General features: G+C 37.7%; 1 protein-coding gene across 4 annotated transcripts in view; it reads left to right on the top strand.

The window, feature by feature from the left end:
• Window positions 1–22,258, top strand: part of ARNT (aryl hydrocarbon receptor nuclear translocator) — a 62,588-nt gene that overhangs the window by 14,813 nt on the left and 25,517 nt on the right. For 2 of the 4 annotated variants that reach the window (XM_061183532.1, XM_061183531.1), the window contains exons 2-5: window positions 8,185–8,296; window positions 11,945–11,989; window positions 17,437–17,481; window positions 20,502–20,546. In XM_061183532.1, coding sequence (XP_061039515.1) covers window positions 8,185–8,296; window positions 11,945–11,989; window positions 17,437–17,481; window positions 20,502–20,546 — 247 coding nt within the window. The remainder of the gene's footprint in view (window positions 1–8,184; window positions 8,297–11,944; window positions 11,990–17,436; window positions 17,482–20,501; window positions 20,547–22,258) is intronic. The other 2 variants (XM_061183535.1, XM_061183533.1) reach the window with 1 other exon arrangement.

A 22,258-nucleotide genomic window follows, 5' to 3' on the forward strand; every position in this document is an offset into this window, starting at 1 on the left:
ACACAATAAATAAGATGTAGTGACAAGTCTAATAATTGCCATATTCTCAAAGTAGTATTGAATGTAACAGTAATTCTAGATATCCGTAATAACTGTCATGTGATATCTGATTTTATTGATGACAAAATCACAGATACTGCTAAAACTACTGTGTTTTACTGTACTTTCATGATTGAAGGAAATGCTAAATTTCAGTTAGAGATTAATGAAAGTAAAGAAAGAAAATTGTTCTTCATCCAAGTTTACCAGTGGATTTTATCCCTTGACCCACAGATTAAGAACCCTTGCAATAATGCAGTAAGAGAAGGAAACTAAATACTAGTGTAAATATTGAGTAAAGAAAGGTAAAATAATCATTCCTTGCAGATAATGTGATTGTATATTAAGAAAGTCCAATAGGGACTTCCCTGGTGGCACAGTGGTTAAGAATCCACCTGCCAGTGCAGGGGACACGGGTTCGAGCCCTGGTCCGGGAAGATCCCACATGCCGCGGAGCAACTAAGCCTGTGCACCACAACTACTAAGCCTGAGCTCTAGAGCCTGCGAGCCACAACTGCTGAGCCCATGTGCCACAACTACTGAAGCTCGCACACCTAGAGCCCATGCTCCGCAACAAGAGAAGCCACCGCAATGGGAAGCCCACACACCGCAATGAAGAGTAGCCCCCGCTGGACACAACTAGAGAAAGCCCGTGTGCAACGAAGACCCAATGCAGCCAAAAATAAATAAATAAATAAATAAATTTAAAAAGTCCAATAAACTAAATGTTTTTAGATAAGGTAATTTAGTAAAGTTATTTGAGTACAATATAAACACACTGAAGTCAATAGCTTTCTCTTATTCTAGCAATAACCAGTTACAAGTTGAAATGGAAAAGATTTCATTCACAACAGTATTAAGAGCTATAAAATACCTAAAAATAATATAACAAGAAAGATGTAAGACATGTGAAGAAAACTGTAAAATTTTATTAAAGGACATTAGGAAATGTCTGAATAATATTCCTGGATGATGAAATGCAATATCATGCTACTGGTCCCTCAAAATTATTATATAAATTTAATGTAATTGAATTAACCTCAAGCGTTTTTTTGTTGTTAGAACTTTATATAGATTTTAAAGTTCAAAAGGAGGATGAAGTATATGACATTAAAAGGTTTTTAAAACTTTTAAATTAAACTTTTTCTTTTGAGATGATTTTATATTCATATTCAATTATGAGAAATAATACAGAGATCCCCTACCCTTAGCCCAGTTTCCCCCAGTGGTTGTACCTTGCAAAACTATAGTGTAATATCATGACCAGGATATTGACATTGGTACAGTCAAGATACAGAATATTTCTATCATTGCAAGGGTCCCTTGTGGTGTCCTTTTAAAGCAACACCCATGTTCCTCATACTTCCACCCTCTCCTTAATCCCCAGCAGCTACTAACCTGTTCTCTATTTCTATAATTTTGTTATTTCAAGAATGTTCTACAAATGGAATTGTACAGTGTGTAGCCTTTTGCAGTTGGCTTTTTTCATTCACCGTGATACTCTGGAGATTCATCCAGGTTGTGTGTATCAGTAGTTCACTTCTTTTTGTTGCTGAGTAGGGGTGTATATATCAGTTTAACCATTTACTTGTTGAAGGACATCTGGATTTTTTCTCCAGTTTTTGGCTATTACAAATAAAAGCACTCTAAATATTTGTGTACAGGTTTCTGTATAAATGTAAGTCTTCATTTTTCTGGGATATATACCCACAAGTGCAGTGCTGGATTGTATGTTAATTGCATGTTTAGTTTTTAAAGAAACTCCCATACTGTTTCCCGAAGTGGCTGCACTATATTATATTCTCACCAGCAGTGTATAAGTGATCTTTTTCTGTATCCTTCCCAGCATTTGGTATTTATTATTATTATTTTTTAGCCATTATGATAGGTATGTAGTGCATCTTATTGTGGCTTTAATTTGCATTTCCCTCTTGGCTAATGATGTTGAACATCTTTTCATATGCTTATTTACCATTTGTGTTTCTTCTTTGGTAAAATGTCTGTTCAAGACTGTTTGCTTTTTTACTGTTGAGTTTTGAGAGTTCTTTTTATATTCTAGATACAAGTCCTTTGTCCTTTGTTGCAATGTTTTTCCCACTCTGTAACTTGTCTTTTGATCCTCTCAAGTCTTTCACAGAGCAAAAGTTTTTAATTTCGGTGATGTCCAATTTACCAGTTTTTCCTTTCATGGATCATGCTTATGGTACCAAGTCTGAGAACTCTTTGACTAGCCCCTAGATCCTGAAGATTTTCTCCTATTTTTTAAAAAATTTATTTTAATTAATTTATTTTTGGCTGTGTTGGGTCTTCATTGCTGCGCGCGGGCTTTCTCTAGTTCCAGCGAGCGGGGGCTACTCTTCGTTGCTGTGCACAGGCTTCTTATCCGGTGGCTTCTCTTGTTGCGGAGCACAGGCTCTAGGTGCACAGGCTTCAGTAGTTGTGGCACGTGGGCTCAGTAGTTGTGGCTCACGGGCTCTAGAGCGCAGGCTCAGTAGTTGTGGCACACGGGCTTAATTGTTCCGCGGCATGTGGGATCTTCCCAGAGCAGGGATCGAACCCGTGTCCCCTGCACTGGCAGGCGGATTCTTAACCACTGCACCACCAGGGAAGTCCATCTCCTGTGTTTTTTTCTAAAAGTTACAAAGTTACACTTTACATATAAGTCCATGATCCATTTTGATTAATTTTTGTATAAGGGGTCAAGGTTCATTTTTTTGCCTATGGATGTCTAGTTGCTCTAGCACCATTTGTTGAAAAGGCTATCTTTCCTCCATTGAATTGCTTTTGCACTTTTGTCAAAATCATTTGGGCATATTTGTGTGGGTCTGTTTCTGGGTTCCATTGATCTAAGTGTCTGTCCCTTTGCCAGGGCCACACAGTCTTAATTGCTGTAGCTATATTAGAAGTCTTTCAGGTAGACTCTTTTCTCCCACTTTTTCTTTGTTTTAGCTATTATAGTTTCCTTACCTTCCTGTATAAATTTTAGAATGTTCATGTTTAATTTTTAAAAAAAATTTTTTTAATACAATTAGTTTTTATTTATTTTTATTTTTGGCTGCGTTGGGTCTTCGCTGCTGTGCGCGGGCTTTCTCTAGTTGTGGTGAACAGGGGCTACTCTTCATTGCAGTGCACGGGCTTCTCATTGCGGTGGCTTCTCTTGTTGTGGAGCATGGGCTCTAGGCCTGCGGGCTTCAGTAGTTGAGGCACGTGGGCTCAGTAGTTGTGGCTTGTGGGCTTAGTTGCTCCATGGCATGTGGGATCTTCCCGGTCCAGGGGTTGAACCTGTGTCCCCTGCATTGGCAGGCGGATTCTTAACCACTGTGTCACCAGGGAAGTCCCAGAATGGTCATGTTTATATCTTCAAAAACATCTGGGTAGAATTTTGATAGGAATTGCATTAAACCTGTTTATCAGTTTGAAGAGAATTGACATCTTTTGTTGAGTCTTCCAATCCATGAATATGGTATGTCTCTCCATTTATTTAGGTCTTTGATTCTTTGATCAGCATTCTTTCAGCATACAAATCTTGTGCCTGTTTGATAGATTTACACTTAAATATTTTTTCTATTTTGAAGTGGTTATGAATGGTTTTATATTTTAAATTTTGATGCCCATGTGTTAATTGCTAGTATATAGAAACACAATTGATTTTTGTGTATTAATTTTGTATACTGCAACTTTGTTGAATTCACTTGTTTGTTCTAGGAAGGTTTTTTTGTTTATTTTGGTAGATTCCTTAGGATTTTCTACAAAGACAATCATGTAATCTGCAAATGGGAACAGTTTTATTTTTTCCTTTCTGATCTGTATGCCTTCTATTTCCTTTTCCTGCACTTTTGCACAGGCTAGAACTTCCCACACTATGTTTAAATAAGTGATGAGAGTGAACATTTTTTCGTAGTTCCCAAATCTTAGGGAGAAAACATTGTCTTTCACCATTAATATAATATTAGCAGCAGTTTTTTTTTTTTCTTTCTTTCTTTTTGTAGATACTTTTATCAAGGTGAGGACATTTCACTTTGTTTTAATTTTTCTATGTTTTTATCAGAATGGGTATTGAATTTTAGCAAATACTTTTTATGCATAGGCTGATATGATCATGTTATTTTTCTTCTTAGCCAATTAATATGTTGATTGATTTTAAGTATTGAACAAGTTTACTTCTCTTGAATAAAACACATATGGTCACGTTGTATAGTTCTTTTGCGTATTGCTAAATTCTGTTTGCTAAAATTGCTAAATTTTATTTACTAATATTTTGTTAAGGATTTTTGCATCTATTTTTATGAGGAACATTGATCTCTAGTGTTTGTTTTGTTTTTATACTGTCTTTGTCCGGTTTTTGTATCAGGGTAATACTAGCTTCAAAAGATGAATTGGTAAGTGTCCCCTTCCTCAAATAGTTTCTGGAGGAGATTGTGTAGCATTGCTGTTAGTTCTTTAAATGTTTGGTAGAATTCGCCAGTGAAATCACTGGAAAAAATTCTAGACCTAAAATTTTTTTTTTTTTGAGAGTGCTTAAATTATGAATTCAGTTTTCTAATAGGTATGAGGCCATTCATATCACCTATTTTGTGTTTGGACAGTTGTTTTAGTTTGTATTTTTTAAGGAATTGATCCTTTTGGTCTAAGTTGTCAAATTTATGTGTGTAAGTTTTAGTATTCCTAATTATCTCTTAGATTTCTTCAGGGTCTCTAGTGATATCCCTGGGGTTTTTTTTCCTGATTTTGGTAGTTTGTGTGTTGTTTGTCTTGCTAGAGGTTTGTCAATTTTATTGATCTATTTAAAGAACTCTTTGTTTTATTTTTAAATTGTTTTTCTGTTTTAAAATTTTATTATTTTGTGTTTTCCATTATTTCCTTCCTTTTGCTTGCTTTGGGTTTGTTTACTTATTTATTTATTTATCCTAGGTTCTTGAGGTGGAAGTTTAGATGATTTATTTGACTTTTCCTCTTTTCTAATATAGCATTTTAGTGACTATAGCTTTTGGGGTGTCCCACAAATTTAGCCATCTTGTGATTTCATTTAAAATTTTTTTAAAAAATAAATTTATTTATTTATTTATTTTTGGCTGTGTTGGGTCTTTGTTGCTGTACATGGGCTTTCTCTAGTTGCAGCGAGTGGGGGCTGCTCGTCGTTGTAGTGCATGAGCTTTTCATTGCAGTGGCTTCTCGTGTTGTGGAGCACGGGCTCTAGGCACACGGGCTTCACTAGTTGTGGCATGTGGGTTCAGTAGTTGTGGCTTGTGGGCTGTAGAGCGCTGGCTCAGTAGTTGTGGTGCATGGGCTTAGTTGCTCTGCGGCATGTGGGATCTTCCCGGACCAGGACTTGAACCCGTGTCCCCTACATTGGCAGGCGGATTCTTAACCACTGTGCCACCAGGGAAGTCCCTCATTTTAATTTTAGTTCACTGTACTTTTTATTCCCTTTGAGACTTCCTCTTTGACTGATTATTTAGAAATGTGTTATTTAGTGTCCGAGTGAATGGAGATTTTCCTGTTATCTTTCTGTTACTGATTTCTAAATAGTTTGATTCCACTGTGGTTGGAGAATCCAATCTATGATTATTTTATTTATTTATTTGTTTTTTAAATTTTTGGCCGCACTGGGTCTTTCTTGCAGCGTGTGGGCTCTTCGTTGCGGGCTTCTCTCTAGTTGCAGGCTCAAGAGCACGCGGGCTCAGTAGTTGTGGCACGCAGGCTTCTCTCCAGTTGTGGCTCGCAGTTTTGGTTGCCCCGTGGCATGTGGGATCTTAGTTCCCCGACCAGGGATCGAAGCCGCATCCCCTGCATTGGAAGGTGGATTCTTAACCACTGGACCACCAGGGAATTCCTGCAATTCTTTTATACTTGTTGAGGTTTGTTTAAAGGCCCAGGATATGGTCTGTCTTGGTATATGTTCTGGGGACACTTGAAAAGAATGTTTATCTGCTGTTGTTGGGTGTAGTGTTTTTATAAATGTTAATTGGACCCTGTTGATTGAGGTAGCATTGAGAACTTCTGTATCTTTGCTGATTTTCTTTTTTTTCTTTTAAGTTTTTTTTAATATTTATTTTATTTTTGGCTGTGTTGAGTCTTAGTTGAGGTATGCGGGATCTTTGTTGGCGGCATGCAGGATCCTCCCCTGTGGCATGGACTCCTCGTTGTGGCGCGCGAGCTTCTCTGTAGTTGTGGCATGTGGGCTGCAGAGTATGTGGGCTCTGTAGTTGTGGTGTGCGGGCTCCAGAGCGCGTGGGCTCTATAGTTTGCGGCACGCAGGCTCTCTAGTTGTGGCCTGCATGCTTAGAAGTTGCAGCGCGCAGGCTTAGTTGCCCCATAGCATGTGGGATCTTAGTTCCCTGACCAGCGATCCCACGTTCCCTGCATTGGAAGGTGGATTCTTAACCTCTGGACCACCAGGGAAGTCCCTGTTTAGCTCTTCTTTTAGGATAGGTCTGCTGGTGACAAATCCTCCTTAGTTTTCCATCATCAGAGAAGGTGTTGATTTCCCACTCATTTCTTAAACTTTTTTTTAATTTTTAAAACTTTTAAAAATTTTATTTATTTATTTTTGGCTGAAGCAGAAATAGTATATGACATTTAATAAGAAAATTTTGTAAAATAAATTAATGGAGAGTGGAGGACTTTTCTATTAGATAATTCAAATGTACTATAAAGCTGTTGTTATCAAACGTGTTCAGTATTGACATAGGAGCTGGAAAATATATTAATACAGAATAAAAGTATAGAAAGAGATCAATTATTTGTAGACACCTAAAAGTAAAGTAAAAGTAAAAGTAAAGTAGTAAAGGAGTCATTTCCGATAAGTGAGGAAAGGATGGATTATCCCATAAATGATATTAGAATAATTATCTAACCATGTATAAGAAAATAATCAGAGTCCTGCCTTATGCCAGGTAGGCATAAGTAGTAAATTCCAGATGGATTAAAAATCTAAATGTGAAACACAAAAGTATTATAAGAAAATATAGAAATAATCTCGAGGGTGGGGAGCTTTCCTAAGTAAGACAGAAATCCCGGAGTTATTTAGGAAAACACTGATAACTTTTACAGCATAAAATTGTGAAATGTTATATATTTAAAGGCTAAGGTAGGTGATGAAAAAATATTTGTAATACATAACAGTCATATATTATCCTTTATATATTGATATTCTTTAATATCCTTTGTATACTGATAGATCTTACAAATTCATTAGAAAAAGATATTCAGTATAAAAATATCAAATATATGAAGAGTCAACTCATTGATTTCAGATGACTAATGTAAAAAGATATAAGAATTAAAACAAATACTGTACCATTTTTACCTGTCAGGTTTGGTGAAATTAGAAAGTATAATATGCAGTCCTGGTGAGGGAAATAGGTACTCTCATATCCTGTTAGTGGGAGCAAAAATTGTAGCAGGCTTTTTGGAACATAATTAGCCATGACCAAATGTGCCTGTTTTTGATCAGAGAGATAGGTGTATATAATCTGAGGGAAAAAATAAGAAATAAAATGAGCTCAACTTAAAAAAAACCACATTTATTTATTTATTTATTTGGCTGCCCTGGGTCTTTGTTGCAGCACGCAGGATCTTCGTTGTGGCATGTGGGATCTAGTTCCCTGACCAGGGATCGAACCCGGGCCCCCTGCATTGGGAGCGCAGAGTCTTTACCACTGGACCACCAGGGAAGTCCCTGGTGGGGACTGGTAGTCCCTCTATATAATTTTTTTTGAGTATTGGAATTTAGTTGATTTTTTTTATTTTGGGTTTTTTTGTATTTTCCAAAAAAAATAAATCAGAGGAGCTAAGTTATATATATTTGTTGCATTAGTGAAATATGTAAACCAATTTGTGTGTGTGTTTTAGATTAATATTATGTCACTATTACCAGCTTTTAAAAGAGAAGGCTATAGAATATAGTACTACCTCTTCCAAACTGTATTAAGTTGGGGGAACTGAAGTGTAGGGAAATCTTTTCCCAGGGTAAGAATTCAAGAAAAGCAGTCTGGACGTGAGCATTTTTGGGTTTTCTAGCAAACTCGTGAGATTTTATCCATAGCTTGAGCCTTTCTTCTAGCCAGTTTGATGATGATGATGATGATGATGATAAGCAAGGACAATCTTTTTAAAATCTGTATTTCTGTTTTTCTCTGACAGAAATGACATCAGATGTACCATCACTGGGTCCAGCCATTGCCTCTGGAAACCCTGGGCCTGGGATTCAAGGTGGAGGAGCCATTGTCCAGAGGGCTATTAAGCGGCGACCAGGGTGAGTTTGCGTGTAGTATGTTACAAACGTCTCTCCTTTAAACCAGCCTGATTTTGTTAGTCGCTGAACCATCTGTTCCTAACCCTCTCACTTCTTCTGGCTACTTACTACACTCCTATCAGATAACTTTCTTTAGTCCCTGGATTTTTCTCTGTATGGAATTGATCTTTTTATCTTAGTTTCTTAGGAGCAGTTTTGTTTTTTTAAAACAAAAATCTCTAAGAGGTAAAGGACTCTGGCTAAGCCCAAAGATTTCACCATTGCTGAGAAAATTTCACTGCTTTCATTAAGCTTTGTATCTGCATTCTCAAAATTTTTTTGGTAGGCCTTTTTTTTTTTTGGCTGCGTTGGATCTTCGTTGCTGCACGTGGGCTTTCTCTAGTTGCGGCAGGCAAGGGCTACTCTTCGTAGCGGTGCATGGGCTTCTCATTGCAGTGGCTTCTCTTGTTGCACAGCACGGGCTGTAGGTGTGTAGGCGTCAGTAGTTGCAGCACACGGGCTTAATAGTTGCGGCGCAAGGGCTCTAGGGCGCGCGGGCGTCAGTAGTTGTGGTGCTCAAGCTCCGTAGTGGTGGCTTGTGGGCCCTAGAGCGCAGGCTCAGTAGTTGTGGCGCACGGGCTTAGTTGCTCCGCGGCATGTGGGATCTTCCCAGACCAGGGATCGAACCTATGTCCCCTGCATTGGCAGGTGGATTCTTAACCACTGTGCCACCAGGGAAGTCCCTGGTAGGCTTTTTACTTTTCTGAATTTAGAGAATGCTGAACTGTAGAATATGTCTCCTTTAAATTATTGATATGTTGCCTTGTTTGGAACCTGGAGTCCATTCAGTTCCAAAATTATTTATTAGATGCCTCATTAGTGTAAGTCATTGTGCCGATTCCTACTAGGATACAAAGGTAAATAAGGCACAGTCTTCGTCTTTTAGTTGCTTATGTTCTGAAAGGGATAATCATTACACACATAAGTATAATTCAAGATAGAATACGCCAGGTTTGCTAAGAAAGGAACAAATACACTGCTGTGTGTTTCAGTGTATGGAAATACCACCATTGGTTGGTAGAAATTGGGAAAGGCTTCAGAAAAGAGGTTGCTTTAGAAAGGCCTGGAAGAATGGGTAGTATTTTACCTACTTTTTAAAGCATTAAAGTATTGAATTTTTTTTCTTTCTTTTGCTTTTAATAATTATGTAGCTAGTGTTATAACTAGTCTTTAAGTTTCCTCTTACCAGTAGTAATGCAAGAGTGATCCCTGGGTTAAGGTGTTAAAATGTATAAAGCTCTTGGAGACATAGCAAGTCTTAATATGTTACTCATGTTAACACTGAGGTATCTGGTGAATAAGTAACTTACCCAAGGTTTTAAAGCTAGTAAGTGGAAGATCTATGATATGAACCTTGGGAGGTTAGCTTTATTGTCTACTCTCTTAAACACAGTGTTATGGTTATATATAATAGCAAACAATTAGAAGCAGTATTATCAAAATTAGGGGATTGGTTGAGAAAGTTGTATTGAAAATGTACAGCTATTAGAAGTGACAAATATGTATTGGTACAGAAAAATGTTTACAGTATATTGAGAAAAGAGGTTACAGGGGCTTCCCTGGTGGCGCAGTGGTTAAGAATCCGCCTGCCAATGCAGGGGACACGGGTTCCAGCCCTGATCTGGAAGATCCCACATGCCACGGAGCAACTAAGCCCGTGCGCCACAACTACTGAGCCTGCGCTCTAGAGCCCGCGAGCCACAACAGCTGAAGCTCATGTGCCACAACTACTGAAGCCTGCGCGCCTAGAGCCTGTGCTCTGCAACAAGAGAAGCCACCACAATGAGAAGCCCTCGCACCACAACAAAGAGTAGCCCCCGCTCACCGCAACTAGAGAAAGGCACACAGCAACGGAAGACCCAACGCAGCCAGTAAATAAATAAATAAATAAATAAATAAAATATATTTTTTAAAAAAAGAATAAAATTTAAAAAAAGAGGTTACAGTGTATGTAATATACCAACTCTATCAGGAAAAAATACATAAATAACATGTGTGCATAGCAAAAAAACTGAAAGGATACTCATCAGATGTATGGGTGATGGGATTATGGGTGATTTATTTTTTCTTTTGTTTTTAGTTATTTCTAGATATTCTGAAGTGAGTGCGTTTTATTGATAATCAGGAAAATATATTAAAATAAATAATATACATTTTTTTAAAAGAAAGATTGGAAAATATAGAAAGAAGACTAAAAGAGCAATAATCCTACTACCCAAAGTCATCTCCCATCAGTTTTTTTAGTGTAATTACTTCATTCTTTATTCTGTATGTAGATTTCTTTAAATAGTTATAATCATATAATTATGTAGGTTTATATAGCCTGGTCTTTTCACCTAATTGTATAAAATAACCTTTTTTCCATATTGTTACATATGCTATAGAAACATAATTTAAAATACTTACATAGAGGGGATGTACTTAATTGCTATTTTGGGACATTTAAACTGTTTTGAAGATTTGCTGTTATATGTAATGCTTAATGAATATCTTTGTACATAAATTTTTTTCTCTGAGTTATTTCTTTAGGATAGATTCTTAGAAATGGAGTTATTGGGTAAATAGGTAGACTTTGACAGGTGATCTGGGGCTACAGAGAGGAAGAGGAATGGACACTTTCAGGGTTGATGCTATGTACTTCATATATAACCCATTTAGAGGCCCATAATATCAGGTTATCACACTAGTAGAGATGCCAAGATCATTGGGTTAAGGTGGTAACATGAGTAGTGTTTTAGTTTAATGGAGTATAGAGATTAATAGGAGTTTGGCCTGTCTCGTTACCTATAATGTTGCCTAATCCCTTGAAATGAAAGTCACCTCTGCTTTCACTAAACATTTAAAGCTTATTGATTGTGCTCTCCATATGACGCTTTCTCATTCTCACTTGTATATTTATTTGTCTAGGCAAAGAATCCCTTGAGGGCAAGTCTTTTGTTTTCACCTCATCTAGCACAGTATCCGGAATGTAGCATATATTACATGTTCATTAGGTGAATGAAGGAGAGAAACATTATTTAACAACCTTCGGGGAATTCCCTGTTGGTTCAGTGGTTAGAACTCCACGCTTTCACTGCTGAGGGCACAGGTTCAATCCTGGGTTCAGTCCCTGGGAACTAAGATCCCACAAGCTGTGCAGCGCAGCCAAAAAACAACCAACCAACCAACCAGCCAACCTCCAGAGGTCTTAAAATCACTCCCTATGGAACATCACTGTTTTGAGAGATGTTTCAGAGAGCTTAACATAGCCTAAAGCAGACTATAGAAGTGAAAAACGGACCTGAATTATTCATATTAATTTTTTCTTGTCTTTTTGAGTTGATCCTGCTCCTTTTGTAGAGGTTGTACTGTGATGTAAAACTTTGGCAAAGGTGGATTGCTACCCTAGGAAAATGAAAGGTAGCAATAGGTATTCCTTTTTGATTGGCCAATTTCTTTGCCCAGTTTGGTACAACAAGGAAGAGGTAATATAGCTTTACTTATTCCACTTCCTCTTTTCCTTCTTCCATCTGAGTGGGTGTTCAGATAGCTTGTGGATTTAGAATTTTAATTTTTTTAATGTTCTGCATTTTCAATAAGCTTATAATATTTTTTGTTGGCTTTCCCCAGATTGGATTTTGATGATGATGGAGAAGGGAACAGTAAATTTTTGAGGTAAGATCTTAAAAAACTTTCTCTAGATTTCTGATATTAAAAATTAGTTCATTATCTTTATATTTCTGACTCATAATATTTTTGTCTTTAGGCCTAAGGAGAGTGCTTCATCCTAAAACTAAAATTACCTATTATATTATACCCCATAAAATTTTCAAGCATTCTGGTAATAGCTCCAGAGGAAAGAGCTCAATGAGGGGAGAGCAGGGAATTTACAAGACCCTCTGTATCAGTTATCTATTGTTGTGTGGCTTAAAAAGAACAATGATTTGATTTATTATTTCTCACAATTCTGTGGATTGGTTAGATGGTTATTCTGCTGATCTTGCCTAGACTCACTCATAAGACTGCATTCAGCTGCCTTGTCAGCTGGGAACTGGACTCAGCTGATAAGGCTGGGTATCTCTTTCTTTGTGGTCTTTTATCCTTAAGGAGGGCAGACTGAGTGTCTTTACATGGTGATGGCTGCAATCCAAAGGGCAAGTCCCAGTCTAAATGCTTATCAAGCTATTGCTTTGGATTGACATTTGCTGTTGTCCCATTGGCTAAAGCAAGTCATATGTCCGAGTCCTGATTCAGTACAGGATGGTGCTACACCAGGTAGTGAATACTGCAAGGTGTAATTAGTTTGGGGGTCATTAATGTACTAATCTTTCATGCCCTCTAATACTCATTGACTTCTCCTACAGAGCAGGAATTGGAATTTGTATCCTTGAGTAGTGAGTCTTCTGGAGAACTGAAAATGGACTTTTCAATATATTGATGAAGGAGTTCTTTCAGAGAAGGGAAATTTTTATTTTTGCTTATGACCAGTTACTTGGCTTTGTTTTTAAGTAAGGAAAGCAATAAGAGTCAAAGAATGGAAGATAACCTTGACCTCAACCTGCCTTTTTTCTTTTCAAATTTGAAAATATTACCTAGGTAGTGTCTACATTGCAGAATAACAAATATTTGAGAAATAAATAAAGGAGCCCTATTTTTTAAACAATTTATTTTATTATGTGAGCGCCCAGGCTTCATTATTTGTTTGTTTTATTAACTAAGTTCTTAAAAGAAATATAAACATTATATTGCAAAATTTTTAAACAGTGCAAAGTTATATGTAATGAAAGTACATCTTCCCTCACTTCAGACCTTCAGAATCCTTCCCCTTAGACAATTATAGTTTCCAGTTTATTAAGTATCCTTCCAGAAATATTCAGTGCATATGTAAGTGTATTTAAATGCACGTATATGTGTGCACATACACACACTCATTGTCTCCTCAGGTTTTGTTTTTACACAGAGGATGCCCATATTGTAAACTGCTTGCCATTGTTTAGTTTTATATTGCTTAGTTTAGTCAGTTACATCTATCTGTGTGTCTTTTTTTATTATTGTTGTTGTTTTTGCAATGTTTAAAGTGAAAGCTTGTGTTTCTAGCTACTGCCTAGTCGCGGAACACTGCCATATATTCTTGAAAACAACAACCATGATTTGGCCACCATAAAGAGATAGTTGCAAAATATTGGAGAAAGCAATTCTCCAAGAGAGCTCTTGAGACTTAATGAGTGTCAACAAATGTGAAGAGGGGTAGAGATTTCAATTTCTGTTCAAGAATAGACTTTTTTCATACAGTTCCATTGGGAATTCCTCCAATTAGGAACCCCTAATTATAATGATAAATACTGTTAGTGGAACTGTGTTGTGCATATGAATGGGATAGAGGTAAACGCTAGTCTTATTTATACCTATCAGTTAGCTCTATCCCTGAGTCATTGCTTCCATTTCCACAAAATCTGGTAGTCACAAACTATATGCAAATTTTAAAAGGTTTATTTGTCTTTTCCCCAACCATAAAAAAAGGTTTTCATAATTCATCTTACCAAGTAGGTCATTATGCCCAAGTGAGGTATCACCAATTTTTTTATTTGACCATCAGTACTTTTTTTTTTGGCCTCACGGCTTGTGGGATCTTAGTTCCCCAACCAGGGATCGAACCCATGTCTCCTGCAGTAGAAGCGTGGAGTCCTAACCATTGGACCGCCAGGGAATTCCCAGTAAATTTTTTTTTTTTTTTAATTGGAATTCTCCACTTTGGTCAATGAATGAAAGTCTTATTTGCATTGTATCTGTAAATCAATATTAAATCTCCTTGGTGGATGAAAGCTGTAATTTATTACCTCTTTTCATCACTTTGTTCAAGTGTCATTTTTTAAAAAAATTTGTTTATTTAATTTATTTATTTTTGGCTGCATTGGGTCTTCATTGCTGTGCGTGGGCTTTCTCTAGTTGCGGCGAGCGGGGGCTACTCTTCATTGTGGTGCACATGCTTCTCATTGCAGCGGCTTCTCTTGTTGCAGAGCACAGGCTATTGGCGTGCGGGCTTCAGTAGTTGTGGCACGTGGGATCTACTAACTAACTAACTACTGATAGTTGTGGCTCGTGGGCTCTAGAGTGCAGGCTCGGTAGTTGTGGCACACAGGCTTAGTTGCTCTGTGGCATGTGAGATCTTCCGGGACCAGGGCTCGAACCTGTGTCCCCTGCGTTGACAGGCAGATTCTTAACCACTGTGCAACCAGTGAAGTCCCAAGTGTCATTTTGTTATATTCTCCAGACAACATCTATAAAATAATTTTTAAGAATATGAAGGCTTTGAAATTCTAGGTATAATATCAGAGTTGCTAGTATCTAGAATAATGCTTCTCAAATTCAAACAAATGCATGTACAAATCTGCCAGGGGTTCTTGATAAGATAAAGATTATAATTCATTAGGTCTGTGGTAGTGCCCAAGATTCTGCATTCTAATAGATTACTAAGTGATGCTGCTGCTTCTGGTCCACTGACCACACTTTGAGTAGCAAATATCTGGAAGATTCATTCTTGAGATTCAAAATTAATATGAAAGGACTTCCCTGGTAGTGCAGTGGTTAAGAATCCGCCTGCCAATGCAGGGAACACGGGTTCAAGCCCTGGTCCGGGAAAATCCCACATGCCGCGGAGCAACTAAGCCTGTGCGCTGCAGCTACTGAGCCCACGTGCCACAACTACTGAAGCCTGCGTGCTTAGAGCCTGTGCTCCGCGACAAGAGAAGCCACTACAGTGAGAAACCCACACACTGCAATGAAAAGTAGCCCCTGCTAGCCGCAACTACAGAAAGCCTGTGCACAGCAATGAAGACCCAATGCAGCCAAAAGTAAATTAAAACAAACAAACAAACAAAATTAATATGTAAATTATAGGTCTCTTTTTTCAGCTTAGATCACTGTTTTCATTAAAAGTTTGTAGCATCTGATTTATAGTATATTTTGTGTCTTAGAAACCCTTTGTCCTTGAGCCCAAATTCCACCATACCTCCATGTTTGCCCGTCGTTCTACTTCTGCTTTCCAGTTATTTTCAAAAATTTTGAAAATTCTTGGGGTCAAATTAGTTGAGGATTTATATAGCCTGCGAAGGAGCAGTATAAATTCTGGCTGTAATTTTTAAAATTTTATTTATTTATTTATTTATTTATTTATTTATTTATTTATTTATGGCTGCGTGGGGTCTTCGTTGCTGCTCGCGGGCTTTTCTCTAGTTGCGGCGAGCAGGGGCTACTCTTCGTTGCAGTGCGTGGGCTTCTCATTGAGGTGGCTTCTCTTGTTGCGGAGCACGGGCTCTAGGCATGTGGGCTTCAGTAGTTGTGGCTCGCGGGCTCTAGAGCGCAGCTCAGTAGTTGTGGCGCACAGGCTTACTTGCTCCGCGGCATGTGGGATCTTCCCGGACCACAGCTCGAACCCGTGTCCCCTGCATTGGCAGGCGGATTCTCAACCACTGCGTCACCAGGGAAGCCCTGGCTGTAATTTAATAACTGGTTTAACTGCAAATTTTGTGGGTCTTACATATCTCCCAAAAGCTCTTTCTGCCCAAAGTTGATAGGTCTTTGCTATATCCTGTGACAGTGAGTGAGAAGAGGAAAATTTAGATCATCCAGAGAGTAGAGTAATGTTTTCAGAGTTAGGTTTTCCTCCTTCAACACATCCTCCTTTGCGGTTTCTGTAGTAGTAAACAGGATTTATCAGCTTATTAAATAGAAGTTGTTGAGATGAATGGATTGTGTTTCCTTAATCAAAGAGGTATAAAGTTCATTGTTTAAATCATAATTTAAGACTCTTAGAAACTTTTGCACATCAAAGGAAACAGAGTGAAAAGGTAACCCATAGAATGGAAGAACGTATTTGCCAGTCCTATATCTGTTAAGGGGTTAATTTCCATGATACTTGAAGAACTCCTGCAACTCAGTAACAAAAAAACAACCTGATTAAAAAATGGGCAAAGGACTTTTAATAGACATTGCTCCAAAGAAGATATACAAATGGCCAAAAAGCATATGGAAAGATGCTCATGATCACTAATCAGAGAAATGTAAATCAAAACCACAATGAGTAGGCCATTAGGCTGGCCACCATCAAAAAACCTGGAAAATAACAAGTGTTGGTGAGGATATGGGGGAATTGGAACTCTTGTGTACTGTGGGTGGGAATGTAAAATGGTGCAGCCACTTTGGAAGACAGTATGGAGTTTCCTTGAAACATTAAAAACAGAATTATCATATGATCCAGCAGTGCCACTTCTGGTTATATATCCAAAAGAATTGAAAGCAGGATCTTGGAGAGATATTTGCACACTCGTGTTCACTGCCCGATTTTTCACAGTAGCTGAGAGGTGGAAGCACCACAAATATCCATTGACAAATGAATAGATAAAGAAATGTGGTATATACAGCTAGTGGAATATTATTCAGCCTTAAAAAAGAAGGAAATTCTATCACATAGTACAACATGGATGAACCTTGAGGACATTATACTAAATGAAATGAGCCAGTCACAAAAAGATAAATACTGTATAATTTCACTTATATGAGGATCTAAAGTAGCCGAAATCAGAGAGACAGAAAGTAGAATGGTGGTTGCCAGGAGCTGGGCGTGGGATGGGGGCGGGGAGAGTGGGAAGATGGTGTTCAGTAGCTATAGAATTTCAGTTTTTCAAGGTGAAAAAGTTCTAGAGATATTTTGTACAGCAGTGTGAATATATTGTAGTTAGCACTACTGAATTGTACACTTAAAAATGGTTAAGATGGTAAATTTTGTGTTACACGTTTTTTGCCATAATTAATGAAAAACAAAAACAAAACAATCCCTAACCTCAGTGGTGTTGACAGGGTAGTCAGCTGTGCCCTCATGAGATCATCATCTTTTTTGGAATGTCTGATAAGTAAGAGTAAAGGACACATTAGAAACCAGACAAATAATAGTCATGGGTTTTTAAGTTCTGTGGGATGCTGTTATTATCTCTATTGCTTTGTGATGCCTTTTCATTGGCTTTTTTTTGTTGAATATTTTTTATCCCTTTCTAGTTTTCCTTTCAGAGTGAAATAGATATAACAAGTGTAATGCCTTGGACTAAGCCCCTTTTTTTCTCCTTCAGGTGTGATGACGATCAGATGTCTAATGATAAGGAGCGGTTTGCCAGGTAATGTAGTAGAGCATCTTGGTCCTTGTCGTGGGACCAGGCGATTCAAAAATACTGAGTTTTAATTTTATCTCAATGAGAGTTAATTTCTCTATCCAGTCTGTTTCTTCTTCTGAAAGCTGGTGAAACTTAGTATTATACTTGTTGTTTACGTTCGGGTAACAGGGCTTCAGACTTACAGCTTCAAACTAATGGTATATTTTACACAGTGTTTTTATGTATGTGATAGATATCTATACAGTGTGCTTGCTGGGTGTCCACAGGAACACAAACAATATGAATTTCTTTGTTGCATTTATTATTAAGTGGATCTACAAAATCTGTATAGATAATGGTTTTATTCTTTTAAAAATAACAGCAAAGAAATGATCTATGTGAAGACTGGAGTTTTTATTGAAAAAAATATGTTTATCTGTCAAGAGGATGAAAAATACTTTGCTTTGTTAAACAGATCCTTCTCAAGTCAAATATTGGTTTATTTTTAGAAAGTTTATTCTATATATTATTAAGTAGTAAATTATTTGTTTTTTAAAAATCGAGTTTGCAGCCATCTCAGAAAAGTGAATAATCCAAAATCCAGTGCTTAACTAATAAGCACTTACTATTTATTCATTGCTGATACTGCTGGTCTGGGGCCCATACATTGAGAAAAATTGATGTAGAGGGCTAAGAAATATCAGTCAGAGTAGTTTAAAACTACTCTGAAGCAGTGAGATGCCATCATAAGCTTTGAATGAGATGCTAATATATAAAATGCATATGGGATTTTTCTCTAGTAGCATTATATAGGACTGATTAAACAGAAGCACTGTAGTCAGGGAGGTAGATAGGAGGCTATTGAAATAATAAGACAGTGATAAAATCGTGAGGGCCTGGGCTAGAATGGTGGCAATGACAGTAGGAAAGGAGTGAATTTAAGAGGTTTTTGAAGAATTTGTTTATCGAAGTAGATACTTGTAAACATTTTAGGATGTGAACCATCTCTAAAATGAGAAGTTAATAATAGGGATTTGGGGAGTAGTTTTTCAAAAGCTGCATTAGAAAGTGAAGCCATCAAATAGTAGTGGTGGTACAGGTTCACAGTCTCTTGACTGAAATTCCTAAAAGCTATGAAAACATGAACTGAACTGTTTTAGCCTTCATTTGTCTTGCTTAATGTGAATATTTGTACATTCATGTATTTCACTTGGAAATATTAGAGTGTAAGGGATTATGGATCTGTAGGGGTAGGAGTAGTAATAGGAATTTTAGATACTTAACTTTCAAACAAAAGAACTCATTTCTTTTTCTTTTCTTTTTTCTTTTTGGCCACACTGTGTGGCTTGTGGGATCTTAGTTCGCTGACCAGGGGTTGAACCCGTGCCCTCAGCAGTGAAAGTGCAGAGTCCTAACCACTGGACTGCCAGGGAATTCCCAGAACTCATTTCTTTAAGATATGATTTGTTAAGCTAGTTCACCTCACATATCCTCCTTCGAAATTCAGTTAGAGGGTCTTCAGAAGCTTAAATGAATTTTCCCAACTTTTTGAAAAAATGATTTGTAGTTTGTTAAGGAATTATAACAACCCAGTGAACATGAAACTTCACTTAATATCACTGTTTTCTTTCTCTTGTCAGTATTCATAAGTTTTCACATGGTTCTTATCATTACTGTGTTATTTTTTGTCTCTCTCTCTTTTTTTTTTCCTGCTGGCCATTTTTTAGAAACTTTCCCATATATTGATAAAGTCATTATACTTGTCATTTATTTATTTATTTATTTATTTATTTATTTTATTTATGGCTGTGTTGGGTCTTCGTTTCTGTGTGAGGGCTTTCTCTAGTTGTGGCAAGCGGGGGCCATTCTTCATCACGGTGCGCGGGCCTCTCACTATCGCGGCCTCTCTTGTTGCGGAGCACAGGCTCCAGACGCGCAGGCTCAGTAATTGTGGCTCACGGGCCTAGCTGCTCTGCGGCATGTGGGATCTTCCCAGACCAGGTCTCGAACCCGTGTCCCCTGCATTAGCAGGCAGATTCTCAACCACTGCGCCACCAGGGAAGCCCTATACTTGTCATTTTTAATAACTAGTCTTTCAGCCTGTTATGTCATACTTAGACTTTTTTCTTACTCTATTTATTGTTAATCTCTTTATATTTATATATATATTTAAGATGGAACTGATTACTGATAAACTGGCCTACCAACACCTTATTTCTTCAGTTGCCACCAACCCTTATAGTATTTTAGTTATCCAGAGAAATTTAGTGATAATCTTTGTAGCCCACTCCAGGGAAGGGGGAGTTGGTACTAGGATCCGGCAATGTTATGGCTTTATTGCAGAGAAGTGGGAAAGTGACTGAATAGAAATTTACTACTTTAGGATCAAATCATTGATAGAGGATATATCAGAAACTTAGCTCTTAGTTTTATTTATGTAATTTCTCCAGTGAAGCTGTTTGGTTATTTTGTCTGTGAGTGAATGTGTGCTGTATGTGTGTTGTAGAAAGATTGTGATCACTTGTTTGACATTCTTATCATGATTTACTGTTTGATTTTTTTTCATTATAGAATAGCATATGTGGATATCATTTTCTTTTCAGATTGGGAGCAGTGTGTGAGAATGGTATTCCCTTGTTTGTTTCTTGTTCAAACTGTATATCCTTGGTTTCTACAGAGAATGATTGGCTTTCTGTGCTTAGATTATGTTAATTTATAATGAATATTGGCCTTGCTTTTATGTTGACCTTTGCCCTGTAAGTTACTTTTTCTTAATCCTAACAGATGGCTTTGTAGAGTTACAGGCAAGGTTCTTGTCCATATTTCCATTTTCCCCTCTCTTCTCTGCATCTGTTTTGTTCTATTTCTTTTCTTTCCTTCCCTTCCCTTTTTTCTCTGTCCCTTCCCTCTCTCCTTCCCTTCCTCCCTCCCTTCCTTTCTTCCTTCCTCTCTCTTCCCTTCTTCCCTTCCTCTCTCTCTCCCTTCCTTCCTTCCTTCTTTCTTTTTATTTTACTTTTAGCTTAGTTCGTTAATTCTGTTTTTAGGTCGGATGATGAGCAGAGCTCTGCGGATAAGGAGAGACTCGCCAGGTAGGAGAACAGTGTCTTTTGGCATGATGAAGCAGATCATGCTGCTTTTTCTATCCTCCTTCTTGTTCTGCTCTTTTCTTCCCCTTTCTCGTCGTGTTTTTCCTTGTCTGTGGCAAGAGAGGACAAGATTTTTAGAAGTTTGTGTGTAACAGGAACTTTGGCTTCCCCCATCAGAAAGTGGGTGGTTGAGGGAACTTTACTTAGGAATTTAAGAAATTGCTATTAGTTTTTATAGATATCTCTTTTCATCTTTATCTTAGCACTAAGTTTCGCAGAATAAAAAGCTTTCAGAAACAGTGCAGCTGTGCCAGTTGGTGCTTTAGCAGGGAAATACTCCTTTATCAGAAAACCAATAAATATATCTGTGTTTGCAATTAGTTCCCAGTCTTTAGGCCTCAGTATTTACTCCACACCTCTCTAGAAGGCTCACCCTTATTTTCCTATGTAGACTCACAGCCTAGATTACTTTGTCACGGCAGTACTGGTGTTGCTTTGGTGCTTGAATCTTTTGTGTTTCCCAGAAAAGCTTAGCAGCCTAGATGTGGCTATTTAAAAGATCAGCCTTACGGATTTCAGTGTCAGAAATCTGTCAGATACTAGGAAAATGGGTGCTTTATGTTTGAGCGTAGAATTTTATGTTTCTCAGGCAAAGTAACTAAATGTGAATCTATGTTGTGAGACCTTTTCAGTAAAGGAGACTATGGAGTTCTCTTTGGAGACTGTTGTCGATAATGTAGAAATACTGTGGAAGAAATGTTGTGCCCAAATTTTCCTGTTTTTTGGTCTCTGTGATTTGGGATGACTCAGTAGGAGATAGATCACTAATACCAGTACCAGTTTTTATTACTTCCCCCCTCTTACCTACCATTTCCTCTTTCAGCTGGGCCACAAGCTCATTTTGCTGCCATTTCAATTTACGGCCTCCTACGAACTCTTTCACTCTTCATAAAACTGATTGGTGTGGTATGGTGGGAAGAACATTGCATTCATTGGGAATGAGGGCAGCCCTTAGAAGAGTCAATTAGCTGCTTGACCTTAGTTTGCTCTTATCATTAAAAAAGAGATTTATGTTAGATTTGTTGTGTTCTTTTTGTTTTGGCAGAGAACTTTTGTTCCAATAGAATCCTTAAGTGGTAATAGAAGTCAATAAAAAAGACAAAAGCAAAGCTGCTCAAGTAAAAACAGAAATGTAGCATGTTGTTTGGGTCTCTCCTTGAAGCAGTCCCATAGAAGACACTGAGGAACTATTAAGCTTTTCAGAAATCCAGTTTGAAAACTACTGGATTATTATTTTTAACGATGATATTCTGTTTGATTTTGAGGAAGTCAGTATTGGAGATATGTTCTACTTACCCTGGTGAGATCCAGATTGTATGTTTTCAGGCCTTTAAACATCTTCCTGTCCACTTCACTCCTATTCTCCAGTTCACTTTGTCCCAAATTGGGCGCCCATAAGGGACCTCTAGTAGATGGTATCTTACAAATCTCATGAGCTCAGTGTACTGGCACCACACCCAGATAGAGAAGGTAGGGCTTTGTGCATTAGTGGGACAAGTAAAACTTCCAATTCTGCCGTCTAGTGTTGAGAATAAGACAGATGCTTAGAACAAACAGCATTTTATAGACCAAGGGAATCTATACTATCAATTCTTGTATCAGCTGTTGAGCAACATACTTGTGTTGGAAAAAATTGGTCATTTTATGTTTTCAGC

The sequence above is a fragment of the Eubalaena glacialis genome, chromosome 3 (genome assembly GCF_028564815.1).
Source record: "Eubalaena glacialis isolate mEubGla1 chromosome 3, mEubGla1.1.hap2.+ XY, whole genome shotgun sequence".
In the NCBI taxonomy this organism is placed as follows: Eukaryota; Metazoa; Chordata; class Mammalia; order Artiodactyla; family Balaenidae; genus Eubalaena; species Eubalaena glacialis.